Genomic DNA, 13229 nt, shown 5'->3' on the forward strand with positions numbered 1-13229 from the left:
TGAGTGTTGTTTGTTAATAAAGCAATGCGGTTGATCAACCCCACCCCCAAAAAAAAAAATCGTGTGATGATGGAATCTCACTCCTGAGTCCTGATATTTAAAATTGGGGAAGAGTTCTCTGAGCTTAAGGCATTCCCCCACACCATAATATAAAGATTTTTTATTTATTTTTCAGGAAAAAATAAATAAAAGTGTCGGCATTTTCTGTGAGGGAGCGTGGCCCTTGCATGTACATGGGGCCAATGAGTGCACGTGTTAACATCATGGGGGTGGGGTGGTCATTCCCCCTCCCCCCTCTTGTCTGGGCGTGGATGATACTCTCCCCTAGAGAGAACTTTTCCCCAACAAGACACCCAGACACTTCTTGTGCCGTGGTTGAAGGGAAATTGCTTAACATTTGGTGTTTATTACTCGTAACGATATTAAGACCAAATGGTTGTGAGTTCGAATAAAGAAACAATCTCTCTGCGAAGCGAGGATAAGGAGGCTGCGCAGATCTTATTAAATTAGTGATGGACCACACCATTGGTGGTCAGTCACAAGTCAATTGCAATGAAGCTACAGCTACTATCAAATTCAAAAGTGGCGGCCACGGCTCTCCTGAATTTAATTATTTCCTCCAAACCAGTCAGTCTTGCCTCCGTCTCTCTTCCTCCTCTGTACAGTTGCAGAGCATCAGACCATGGATCTTGTAAGCCCTCTGATGAACATCTTGGCTAGCTTGATTCAACCATTGGCTACAGAGATAAGCTCTCTGTTAAATTTGGAAAAAAAGGTTGATACCCTGACAAAACAGACAGAGGAACTGTTACAGAAAAGAGAAGACATGAAGGAGGAGGTCAACGCAGCCCGAGATATGCCAGTAAGAAGTGCAAATCAGTTGCTCCGGTGGATACAAAGGGTAGAAGACATTGAACGTGAAGTAAATTCCATCAAAGAAGATCTCCAAAACAGAAGGGCATGTTTTTGGGGTGTGTGTCATGTGAATTGTTATTCAAGCTACAAGATCGGGAAGAGAGTTGCAGAGAAGTTGAGTGATGTGAATAAATTGATCAGCAAAGGAGAATTTGAAATTGCTAATGTTTCTCGTCCTGTTCGAGTCAAACCAGTACCTATCAGGCCATCCGTGGGTCTCGACGAAATGCTAGTGAAGGTTAGGCAATTCCTTACAGAAGATGAAGTTGGAATTCTTGGAATCTATGGCATGGGAGGTGTTGGGAAAACAACACTTTTGAAGAAAGTCAATAATGAGTTTCTTGCAAGAACTCATGACTTTGATGTGGTGATTTGGGTTGTGGTGTCTAGTGATTATTTTGTGGAGAAGATACAGAAGGCTATAACAGTTAGACTGGGCTTGCCTTGGGAAGAAACAGAAAGCCAAGACGATCGAGCCATGGAGATATTCTCAGTCCTAAGTACAAAGAAGTTCATCTTATTGTTAGATGATGTATGGAAAAGATTGGACCTTGAGAAGATCGGGATTCCTCTTCCCGACGAGACTAACAAGTGCAAGGTCATATTCACTACAAGGACCATCGATGTATGCAATGATATGGATGCTAAAAGGAAACTGAAAGTGGAGTTCTTGAATGAAGATGAAGCAAAATTACTCTTCCAAGAGAAGGTAGGTAACAAGGAATTGTTAAATTCTCCATCCATAAGACCTCTTGCTGAGGCTATTATCAGAAAATGTGGTGGATTACCACTTGCATTAGTCACAACTGGGAGGGCCATGGCCAACAAGAAGACAAAGGAAGAATGGGAGCATGCAAGGCAAGTACTTGAGGATTCACCATCAGAACTTCGAGGTATGGAAGATGTCTTCACTCACTTGAAACTAAGTTATGATAATTTGCGAGATGATACCTTGAAAGCATGTCTGCTGTATTGTTCCTTATTCTCAGAGGATTACTCTATTGAGAAAGAACAGTTAATTGAATATTGGATTGGGGAAGGGTATTTGGATGGATGTGATAAAAAATATTCAATTGCCCATAACAAGGGACATGCTATTATTGGATCCCTTAAGGATGCATGTCTGTTGGAAACTGGTGAAGAGAAAACACAGGTAAAGATGCACGATGTCGTTCGTGGTTTTGCATTGTGGATAGCATCTGAAAATGGGACAAGACAGTATAAATTTCTTGTACAGGCAAGAGTTGGATTAACTGAAGCACCTGGAGTTGAGAGATGGAACGAGACGGAGAGGATATCATTATTGGATAATGAAATTAACAGATTAACCCAAGTACCAGATTGCCCAAATTTGTTGACCTTGCTGCTCCAATGGAATGTTGGTTTGAACAGGGTATCTGATGGTTTCTTCAGGTACATGCCCAGTCTCAGGGTCTTGGATCTATCATTCACTAATCTTAGAGAGATTCCAGTGGATATAGGCGATTTGGTTGAGCTTTGTCATCTTGATTTATCAGGGACTAAACTAACAGGATTGCCCAGAGAGTTGGGAAAGTTGGCAAAGTTAAGGCATTTGGATCTACTACGAACACATTACCTCAGAACAATTCCAACTGAGGCCATATCCAAACTTTCCTTACTGCAAGTGCTGAATCTGTACTATAGTTATGGAAATTGGAATGCAGATAGTTCTGAAGACGACAGAATTTGTTTTGAGGATTTGGAGCAGTTGACGCACCTGACTAGTCTTGGGATCACAGTAACCGAAAGTGGCACTCTCCATGGGCTCTCCCGCTTAGAAAGGTTACGAAGACTCATACAGTACTTATATGTCAAGGAGTGTGAAGGTTTGATTTGTTTGCCACTGACATCAACTTCTGGCAATGCTCAGAACCTACGAAGACTTAGAGTGCGTTTGGTAACGTTCAGAACAGTGTTCTGAACAGTTCTTTTGTTCAAAAAGAACAAAAAAATATGAAAAAGTGTTTGGCTTTGCGGTTCATTTTTTCGTTCTTTTAGAACGAACCGGAGGTCTTGAGCACCAAAAGAACATTCTTTACAGACCGTCTCAGAGACGGTCTGCAAAGAACAAAGAACAAGACGCAACGAACAAAGTCACAAAACACGAGTATTTTTGGAGAAAAAACACAACTCTCACATCTCTCTCTCGCTCTGCTACCACGAATTTGGGAGACGACGAAGGGCTCAATCTGCAACCCTAGGTGAGATCTCTCACTCTCTCTCGCTCTCTCTCCCTCTCTATCTCTCGCATGCTGGTAGCATTGTTTCCCTCTCTCTGTTTCTCTCTCTCTCGCACTCTCTGCACTTCTCTCTCACTCTTTCCCTTTCTCTGTCTCACTCTCTCCTTCTCATATACTCTCTCTGTGTCGTTGTTTTGGTTCATTTCCTCTCTCTGTCTCTCTCTCTCTCCCTCTCATACTCTCCCTCTCACCTTCTCTGTGTGGAGATTATGGAAGACTGATCCAAATTTTTTTCGATTTTGTCTCAGGAAGTGGATCTGCACCCTACAACCGAAAACAACAGACGGATCAGCATCCCTTTGCTTCCCATTTGGTCTCAAGTAATTTTATATCTCAGATCTAGTGTAGTCTACTTTTTTTTTCTTTTAAATTTTTTTTCCTGCTGTAACGGATCAGCACCCCTTTGCTTCCCATTTTGATGCATTACAATATGGATGACAAATAAAAATGGTTTTGATTTTACAAGTTGGTATGCCTCTAGATGATTCCATGGTAAATTTTGTGAAGTTGGAGTTTTCTGGTTTACTCTCTTCTGTCTTTGATCAGTAAATTCAAGGTGCAGGAATTGCTTGCACTATAGCTTTTCATGGGGAATAGTTTTGTAGATTGAATCATAAGTTGGGACAGTTGGTTGAATAGTTTTGCCACTCATCTTTTGACTTGCATTTTTATTATTTTTGTTATTAATTTGTTAGGATTTCTTTTTCCATTTTTATTGCTATTATTTCTGCTACTGTATTTTTTACAACATGTTCCAGAGACCTGGAGAAATAACATTAAATAAGAAACTATCATTATAACTCCTAAAATTGATTCATAATATCATTTATATCAATTCCAGAATTGGTAATTGTCCTGAACATCCTGAAATGTCTAGGAAGCATGTGATGTAGTCATTGCTATTGGATATTTTCTGTCCACAATGGACTAGTTTCCATTGTCTGACCCCTCAAAGAAAGCATAGTCCACAGGGAAGTATTCATTGGCATAGAGGCTAAGGAATGGGTAGATATTAACAGTGAAAGGGGCATCATTCTCATTGAGGTACTGAACTATTTCAATTGTATGTTCACGTATGTCTGACCTGAAGTCACTAGCAGAAGGGACTGGCTTTGAAACAGGGGAATTGTAGATATCAGCTTTGAATGGAACAGTTGCTTTGATACGGTTTCCAAGCCCAACCTCATTTAAGGCTTTCTGCACATTCTGCAAGGCAGGCAGGGTGACTAGTGAGAAGGTGCCATTGTATGTCTGGAGGAAGGGTTCATTGCCCACAGCAACATACCTGCAAATTTTAATGATTTTTGTTGAAAACAAAGAAACCCATCAAGTAGAAAAGGAAAAGGACAAGAAGCTCAAGATAGAATGGATTAAAATGAAGAAGAAGAAGTAGAAAGAAAAAAAAAAACAGTCTCAAAGAACAATACTGAGAAGGAAGCAACAATATAAAGAGGTAGCAATGGGCTTTTATGCACCACAAGCTACCAAGTGCACTAGGCACTTGTTCACTAAGCAGGGGTTGTTAGTAGGCCAATCCATGGAGTATTTCAGCCTTGAATTTGTGTTAAAACTAGTAAGCTCACATAGGGCTATTCAAAGCGGACAGAAGTTATATAACAAGAAACTCTCAGAAGTCTTAACTATCCCCACTACATAATTTTGGACTTATTAGCGATTACTCCTTGCTTGGCTAGATCATTGGCTATCTCATTTACTGACTTTGGCTTCTACTGGAATGAGGTATGAGGTATTCTCTTAGGAAGTAATGTGATTGATGAAACAAATAAGGTGGGTATAAACACCAAGGCTAACTAGAGGCTTTCCTCATCCAACCAGTGACTATAGCTGAATCATCTTCCCAAGGGGAGTTCACCTTTACTTGGAGGAGGAGATTGGCGAACTCAATAGCGGATGAGCTTGCTTGTAGGTTTTTTTTTTTTTTTTTTGGGGGGGGGGGGGGTGTTGTTGGTCAGGCACTCATTGAATTTGGGGTCCTATCCTTTGATGTAATCTGTTTTTGTGTCAGATTTTACGCCTCCTGTTGTTGTTATACTCTTCCTTTCTCCTTGTTCTGTTTTTTTTTTGCCAGTTTTACTTTATGTTCTCTTTCTTAACCAACCCATCTATCATGTATTGTTTTTTAAAACATGAACATGGTTCATATTCTTTGTACTTCGTTTGAGTGTTCGGTACATAGCATGATTCAAAGAAACAAGAATTAATAACCGGATTTGGATTAGTAGGTGGTGTTAAAATTTTTTCTTCTTCTTTTTATGGGTACGTGGTAATTATGATGTTTGATCCTAGAAACCTAGATATATCTCCTCGATATATTTGAAAGTTCAGTTCTCTTTCCCTTTCTAATCATTGTTTTGTTTTATAAACAATTAATCATGAAAGTTGCATAGTATATCCAAGACATTAAAATTGACACAGAGCAAAACTGTTGTCTATGACGAGCCGAAAGGTGATGATTTCAAGAGTAATAGGAGCATTTTTTTTTGGGGGGGGGGGGGTAGTGGCAACACTTGTAGTATTGCTGAAATCGGAAGGCCAAAGGTGCAAATCAGAAGTCCATTTATTTATGTTATGAAGCATAGATGTGAGGTTTGGTTTAGAATTATGAAAAAAAATGACTCTTTGTTCTGTACTAACAATCCAATATATCCATGTTTTCATCATAACATACCCTTCTGATGCTTGTTTTAAGTTTCTGATTGGCTGGGTATGCATTAGGAGCAGAATCGTAGATCCATACTCAAATCACCTTTATCATTGTCCCATCCTCATGTAATGGAAAACCCAAACTACAGCATAAGTTCCTTCTTTATCAAGAAGAAAATTGAGGTTCCTTCTCTATTACCAACCAACAGTTGCAAGTCACACTGCTTAATGCTCCAATTATCTCTGTAACTGTAATCCAATTGAACTGAAAACCTATATTAAATCAAACCACTTTATTGAACAAAGAAGGAGTCAGCGAATCCTTCATTAGTCATTAAATTAACCCCAGATTTCAACCATGAGGTCCAAACCCTCTTAATCTCTTATCTTACCTCCACACTTATGTATCACAACTTTGAGCTCTGTCTCTGTCTTCAACTCACAGACCCAATTTAGTAATTGGGTCAGGTTCTAGTTGAGCATTTGATCACTGGGTCATTCACTCAGACCTGATTCTCTTGATGTAAACTTATTACTTACAACCTCACTGAACTCATATCTGGTCTCTCAGCCATAGATGCCTGACGACATAACAATGCCATCTGAATGCACATTGCTGTCTCATAATGATTGAACTCGGCAAGCCTAGGGTCCACTAAGTCCAATGCAATTCCTTCTTGGTAGAGCTTCCAGGCCTATGAAATGACGAAACAAAAACTTAGCAGATGGAACAAATTATAGCTCTTCAAGATATATATATATATATATATATATGTAATGTACATCAGTGGTTTTAGGCTATTCCTATTTTCAACCAAGAAGCAAGAATCAATAATGTTCAATTCTAAAGGTAGTATCGTATTCTATTCATACTGTTTCTAGTTTATGTAGGTACACCAAAAATGACCACTTCCTGGGTCTCATGCACTATATAAGCTTAATTCTCCCTCCAGTTCCTCTGCTCATTGATCCATATCACAGAATCAGAGTCCATAATCCAGGATGCTTAACTGGACAGATAAATATAGTCATCTGATAGCAAAACCTGTTTCTGGACCATCACCCCCAATCTGGGATGACTAAATGGAACAATATAAGGTAATGCTATACCCAACAGTCATGTAGAGTTAAATTTAAAACCAACTCAGTACAAGTCATGGTACAGCAAGAAAGATTCAATTATGGTAAGTTTTTTCTTGACCTTGTTCATCCAAAGAGGCAGCCATCAATGGAGAGTTTGGATAACATATGCTCCAATAAAGAACATGTTATGGTACAGCAATAAAGATTCAACTATGGTAAGTTCTTTCTTGACCATGTTCATCCCCAGAGGCAGCCATCATTGTATTGAGAGGGTACCAGATGCTCCAATAATTGTAAAATAGTTCTTATATATACCATCGATTAAATCTGCAGAAAGTTACTTCATAACTTAGTTATAAACTGTAATACACTTCTTTACCCAAAAAAAAAAAACTGTAATACACTTTATGTAACTTATATAGCTCAAGAGATCTGCCTTTTCTTCACCCAACCTTGAATAGATAGAGGCTGCGATCAAGTAAAGTGCAAATGGTTAATGTTTGATGTGGTTAAGTCCCAGTTAAGATCGACTACTGTTGTGAATGGGTGTATGCAAGGGGGAAGTATGTGAATGGATTATACTATTGTTTAACCTAATATTTGCTAGACAAGTCAATACTTTTCTTTACATTTGTTAACAAGTAAATGGGTGTGCTGCTCAGTATTTACTTGAATCATTTTCCCATCATATTGTTATCTCAATTCATCTGTTGTGTGCTTCTTTGATCTATTGGTGCTTAGAACTTAAAGCCAAATTCATCTGTTGAGTGCTTCTTTCCCTGGTTCATCTTAGCTGCTGAAATACCCTTTTGTCTCCATTGATTGAATACTACTTGATGGGTCTTTAGCTCAAATTGGTAGAGCACTTGGAACATGAGTATGTTCCAAGGGGATGGTGGTTCGAATCCACCAAGGCCCTTTTTATTCAAATGTTCATAGCATAGTCAGTTATGGCATTAATCCACATAAAAACCCAATTTTTAAAGGCATCTTTGAAATTTGACATATTTTTATAATTGCTTCGGTTATGTTAATGAGATATTTTAGTTTTATACTAAGGTTGGTAACAGAAAATGATTTTACAAATATTTTTTTGGTATAATTTAGAAGGAAATGGCATTATTGTAATTAAAATCAAATTTGGAAGAACAGGTTTTACCAAACACCATTTTCGTTCTAAACACGTTCTTGAGACCATTACCAAACGGTCATTTTTTGTCTCAGAACGCCGTTCCAGACCAAGAACACAAAAAAAGGTTTCTAGTCAAGAACGGGCGTTCTTTGTTCAGACCGTTACCAAACGCAGCCTTAGTATAAATAACTGCTATGATTTGGAGGAGTTGGCAATTGATGTGGAGATTGGAGAGAATTGGCTCCCAAACCTAGAGCTTCTTGCCTTACATGGCCTTCCCAACTTAACCACTATATGGAGGAATCAAGTGACTAGCAGATGCCTTCAGAATCTTCGGTCCATAAACATCTGGCATTGTGATAAATTGAAAGATGTTACATGGGTTTCACAACTTCAATGCCTAGAAGTCATTTATTTATTCTACTGCAAGGGTGTTGAACAAATTGTATGTGGAACTGAAGTGGAGGAATCAACTGCCTTCCCAAGACTAAGAACCATATCCATACGTGACCTTCCAGCACTAAAGAGTATCAACCAACATGCATTGGATTTCCCTTCCTTGGAGACTATCGCAGTTATAGGGTGTCCAAAGCTGACGAAGCTCCCGCTCAAAGTCGTCAATGCCTTGTCATTACCTACAATCTATGGAAAGGAGGAGTGGTGGTCTGGATTGGAGTGGGATAACAAAGCTCTAAAGTCTGCCTTTGCTACCCACTTCATTCCTGTTTGATGTTATGTTTTCATTATTCGAGGTATGCCTTTCCTTTGAAGAGATTTGAATGGCCATACTATTGGAATTTATCTTATATGCAAGTAATATTTTTAACCCAATCCTTTCTTCATACAACAATTATTGCAGAAACTTGCTGAGTGACTCATGATTCATTGAGGTAAGGAACTTTCCCAGGGAAGCAGATTCAAAGTTGTCATTCAGGATAGTAAGGAACAGGGTGTAGTGTAGCCTGGAGGGGATGATCATGCTCACAATGCTTTCTTGACATCAACCTAAGAGACCATGATTTTGTTAGGTCATGAGGCAAGTTTCTTTGTAATATTTGTGTTTATGTGCTGCTTTGTTTGTTTTTTTTGTTTCTATTTTTTCAGGGGAGGGAGTGCGTGGAAGGTTATAGATATCAAGATGACCATGCCCAAGTAGAGGTATCATTATTGTTGAATGACTGTAGTAGCTTCAAGGAATCCTAAAAGCCCATGATATTATTGCTCCATCCTTCACTGCTACCCGAAAAAATCATGATTTTTGGGATTTTTTGTGCTTTGTTCTACATTTGTAATTGTTTTCATCTTAACATATTTCCTTTTGTCATTGCCAATTCATAAAGAAAACAGACACTTCACAGAAGCAACCCCAACTCATCTCTAGAATTGACTTAGGTTAGGATGGAATTCTGAAAATTAACATCAACTGCTTATTGGTTGTAAACTGTAGACCATGTAAAACCAAAGCAAGAGTCAAGCAAAACACATATCAAACATGCATATCATCAGGCTCATTTTGGGTTGAAAATTCTGCATAACTCAACCTAATCCCAGGCCAATTAAGTTGTGTTCATATCCAGGTTAGATCGGTCAATTTTGGTTCAACAAGGCCAATGTTTGAGCCTTGACTATCAAAGTGCAAAATGTACCCTAAGATCCCCCTAAAATAGTCATCAACTTGAAAAGTAGTTTTATCCTGAAGCTGCAACTCTTTCATGTTCATCTCAGTGATCACAGAAGTAAGAGGCTACATAGAAAACTTTAAAAAGAGATTCAGACCAAGGCAGATACAGGATGCAGTGGTGTTCTCTTAAGATGTTAAGATAAAGAATTTGTTAGACTTTGATAATCTGAAGTAGGCTAAGTTGGATAACTCCAAAAAGTCTCAACATTAGAGATGTAATAGACTCCCTTTTTATCTTCTTTGTTGTTTTTTTTCTTGGGAGGGTTGGTTTGGAAGACGCATAGACAAAATTGTTCAGCAAGTGTAAAGAAACAGTATACAAATCTAATTTTGGGCAGTTTTGCTATGGATCCAGGGGGTGTAAGAACAAGAAGAGGAACAGCTACCTGAAAGGCCAAAAGAAAAGGTTTTAATATTATCTAGGGAAAATTTTACGGACACCCCTTAAAAGTATCCAAAATAGTTGAAACTTACCATATTCCGTCAAAAAGGCACAGACTACCTTTATTTTATGAAGATATATGAACTTAGTCCACTCCTTTTATAATGACATAATTATCCTTACCGCAAGTGAATTTCCCATAATACCCTTAAGCGTAAAACCCCCCAAAGAACAACCATTCTCTTCATCGTCTTCCATGGTCTGAAGGTGGAAGAAGCAAGAACAGGGAAGGGGCTTTGCAAGGCACCATTTGTGCTTCGATTTCGCGGAAGGATGTGTCTGAGAGAAGGAGACTCAGAGAGAAGAGATTTCATTTTTCAGAGCATTCGAAGCTCGGTTTCTAGGGTTCCGTTCATTTTCCAACCACTTCGGATGGTTTTGATCTGATCGTAGTGCTCTCTCAAGAAAGAAGTTCTTGCAAATACATCGTAAAAGTTTGATTCGAAAGATACTAATCCATAAGGGGTTGCACAAACCAAATCTGGAACTACTGCTGTCTTCTGTGTAACTGCCTGAGTCTTTTCAGAGATTTAACTATCTTTCGGTTGTTGATGTTTAGTGTTAGTAGAGTTTGTAATCAGTGGAGAATCGAGTCAGTTTCCTCCACCTGAAATTTCAGCCTCATCCGTTGTCCTGGGAAGGAGTTCTCATCTTCGAACTCCATCTGTTCTACCGCCCCTGTTTTGAACTTTTGATCGATGGTTGAAGACAACCTTATTCAGGTTTATGTTAAAAGAGGATTTATCTTCTTTTTTTTTTCCTTACCAATAGACTTCTTTCTCCTTCTCCTTCTTCAAGGGTTAAAAACCAACAATGTTTAGTTTAATTCTGCAAGGCTTACACTACTTCATCTTGCATTTTGGGGGGGGAAATGCTTGAGGAACTCTAAATTGGGATCTCTCGACAATGTATTTTCTTTCTCAAATGATGATTTCCACCAAGGATCAGCTTAGTTTTTCAACCTCTTTACATGGATAACTCAGACAGAACAATAACAATCATAAGATGAAGATTGGACCCAAAAGAATGGGGGCAATTCGGGCTCTGCCTTTGAGGTGATGAACAGATGGTTCACCTGAGACTCAAATCTCTTGCTGCAAGAATGACTTTCTTTCATTCTTCAGGCCTTTTTGCTTGAGTGGGCTGCCTAAGAATTTCCTCCTGGTACCAACTGGTGTTGCCTCCACAGACGCAGTTCTAAGAAACGCCGGAGAACAGAGCTTGAAGAAAGCTGCTCTTCACGCTCCAACAGGAAGAATATGGAATTTCCTAGTAAATTTTCCCTAAAAATTAGTGAGGGGTAAAATAATCATTTTAAATTTTGAATGATACTGAAAAGTAAAATTGACATTGTATATTGGGGGCTCACTTTGCTTAACGTTTGGGGGAAGTTTGATATTTTGACAAAATATGATAAGTTTCAGTTATTTTGGATACTTTTAGAGGTATCCGTGAAATTTTCCCTATCATCTATTCTGATCTTTATGTCTCATCAAAATACTAGTGAAAACTCCATTAATCGTACAAATGAAGAAATTTATTCAAATTTTTTTTCCTTGGTCAAGTAAGAAGTTAAGGGACGAATCAGCTTGTGGACCAAGGAAGGTGTTAGGCACCTCGAAGGAGGCTTATTCAACGTGGAACAAAGCCTAGTTCATATGGATGCACATCTCTCGGGTTATCAACCCATAATGAACTCTACTCGAGACTTGTCAATGTCAAACATGCATTGAAGCCTTGCTCAGCATCGAATCAAGCTTGTTGAGTGAGTCTACTTGGAGTCGAATATGAATTTTTCCCGCAAAGGCCTTTGAGCTTGCTGGTTCTATGTTGAACCGGGTTGGGCTTGATACAACCTAGATTTATGTAAAACTTCAAATTCTCATATCTTAGATTCCAAAAATCCAAAGTGAATGATTCAAATGTTTTTAAAATACTTTCATATGGTATGAAATTTGGAGATTATTTTGGTCAATATAAATTATTTCTAATGTGGATTCCACATGGTTAAAATGGAATCTTTTCCAAATTAGGGCAAATAAACTTATTCTCAAACCAAATTTAAGTACAATGAAATAAAGTATTAGAAACATTTTATTTGGACATTTGGGTGGATTTTATGGTCACCTTCAGGGATTTTGGTAATTTCACTTTGATAAATCTCCAACGTCTTCGAGATATGGGGAATATGTATACTTTAAAATAAAAACTTCCCTTGATCCAAGTATAAGCATTCATCATCACCATGAACACCTCCGGAGTGACAAAATAAGGTGTCTATACCACCACCATATGATTGGAATCCAGATATATCGCTAGTTGAATGCATGATTTCCAGATATACACAAAATAATTCCTCGCGTAATTAAGCACTTGCTTAATTTGCGATCAAGTTCCTCACACTCTTTGGATCAAAGTGATTGACCTTAAATGTCAACTGCAAAAACATAGATTGGACTAGGGTTTTTAGATTCATCTTCCACTATTTGTTTATAGCCGTGGAATTTGAATACCCGCTTTGAATATTCAGGCAATTTTTTCCTTTCTTTTTTGATATTTTAGTACTTGTGGTTTTGAGTTGGATTCTTTTTGTCTCTAAATTTAGGGTTGATATTAAATATAATTGATTTTCCTTTTCCTCTTTTCCCTTGTGATTTTTCTAAGAGTTTAATATAATCTTAAAAATGAATAGCTCAAGTTTTTGGTCTATCACTCTATTTGTAAGTTTGTATAAGTTGATTTAAAAAATTCTTAAAAATTATTTTATTTCGTTATAAATATATATTGTCCAAATGTGCAAGGATTGAATACTATTTAATATTACTATTTGAAAACATAGCTATTGTAAGACACTTACAAAAGCAACCAACCATTTTGAGAGAGAGAGAGAGAAAGAGAGAGATGTCCCAATACAAGGATTTTGAAGTGTTTTGGAGGGGGAGAGATCTTAATTGTCAATAGAAGGGCCCAATAACAAAAGATGAGATTATTTCAATTATTTTTAATAACTAATGAGATAAATAAATCTTTTTTTCTATATTTATTATTATT

At 37.9% G+C, this 13229-nt stretch overlaps 1 protein-coding gene across 1 annotated transcript; it reads left to right on the plus strand.

Moving 5' to 3' along the window:
• Window positions 1–615: 615 nt before the first annotated feature.
• LOC122667608 (disease resistance protein RPS2-like) lies at window positions 616–9110 on the plus strand. The gene is made up of 3 exons (XM_043863949.1): window positions 616–2838; window positions 8236–8807; window positions 8916–9110. The coding sequence occupies exons 1-2, from the start codon at window positions 683–685 to the stop codon at window positions 8783–8785; spliced, it is 2706 nt and encodes a 901-aa protein (XP_043719884.1). The 5' UTR covers window positions 616–682; the 3' UTR covers window positions 8786–8807; window positions 8916–9110.
• Window positions 9111–13229: the final 4119 nt, after the last annotated feature.

Source organism: Telopea speciosissima, chromosome 7 (genome assembly GCF_018873765.1).
Source record: "Telopea speciosissima isolate NSW1024214 ecotype Mountain lineage chromosome 7, Tspe_v1, whole genome shotgun sequence".
NCBI classification, from domain to species: Eukaryota; Viridiplantae; Streptophyta; class Magnoliopsida; order Proteales; family Proteaceae; genus Telopea; species Telopea speciosissima.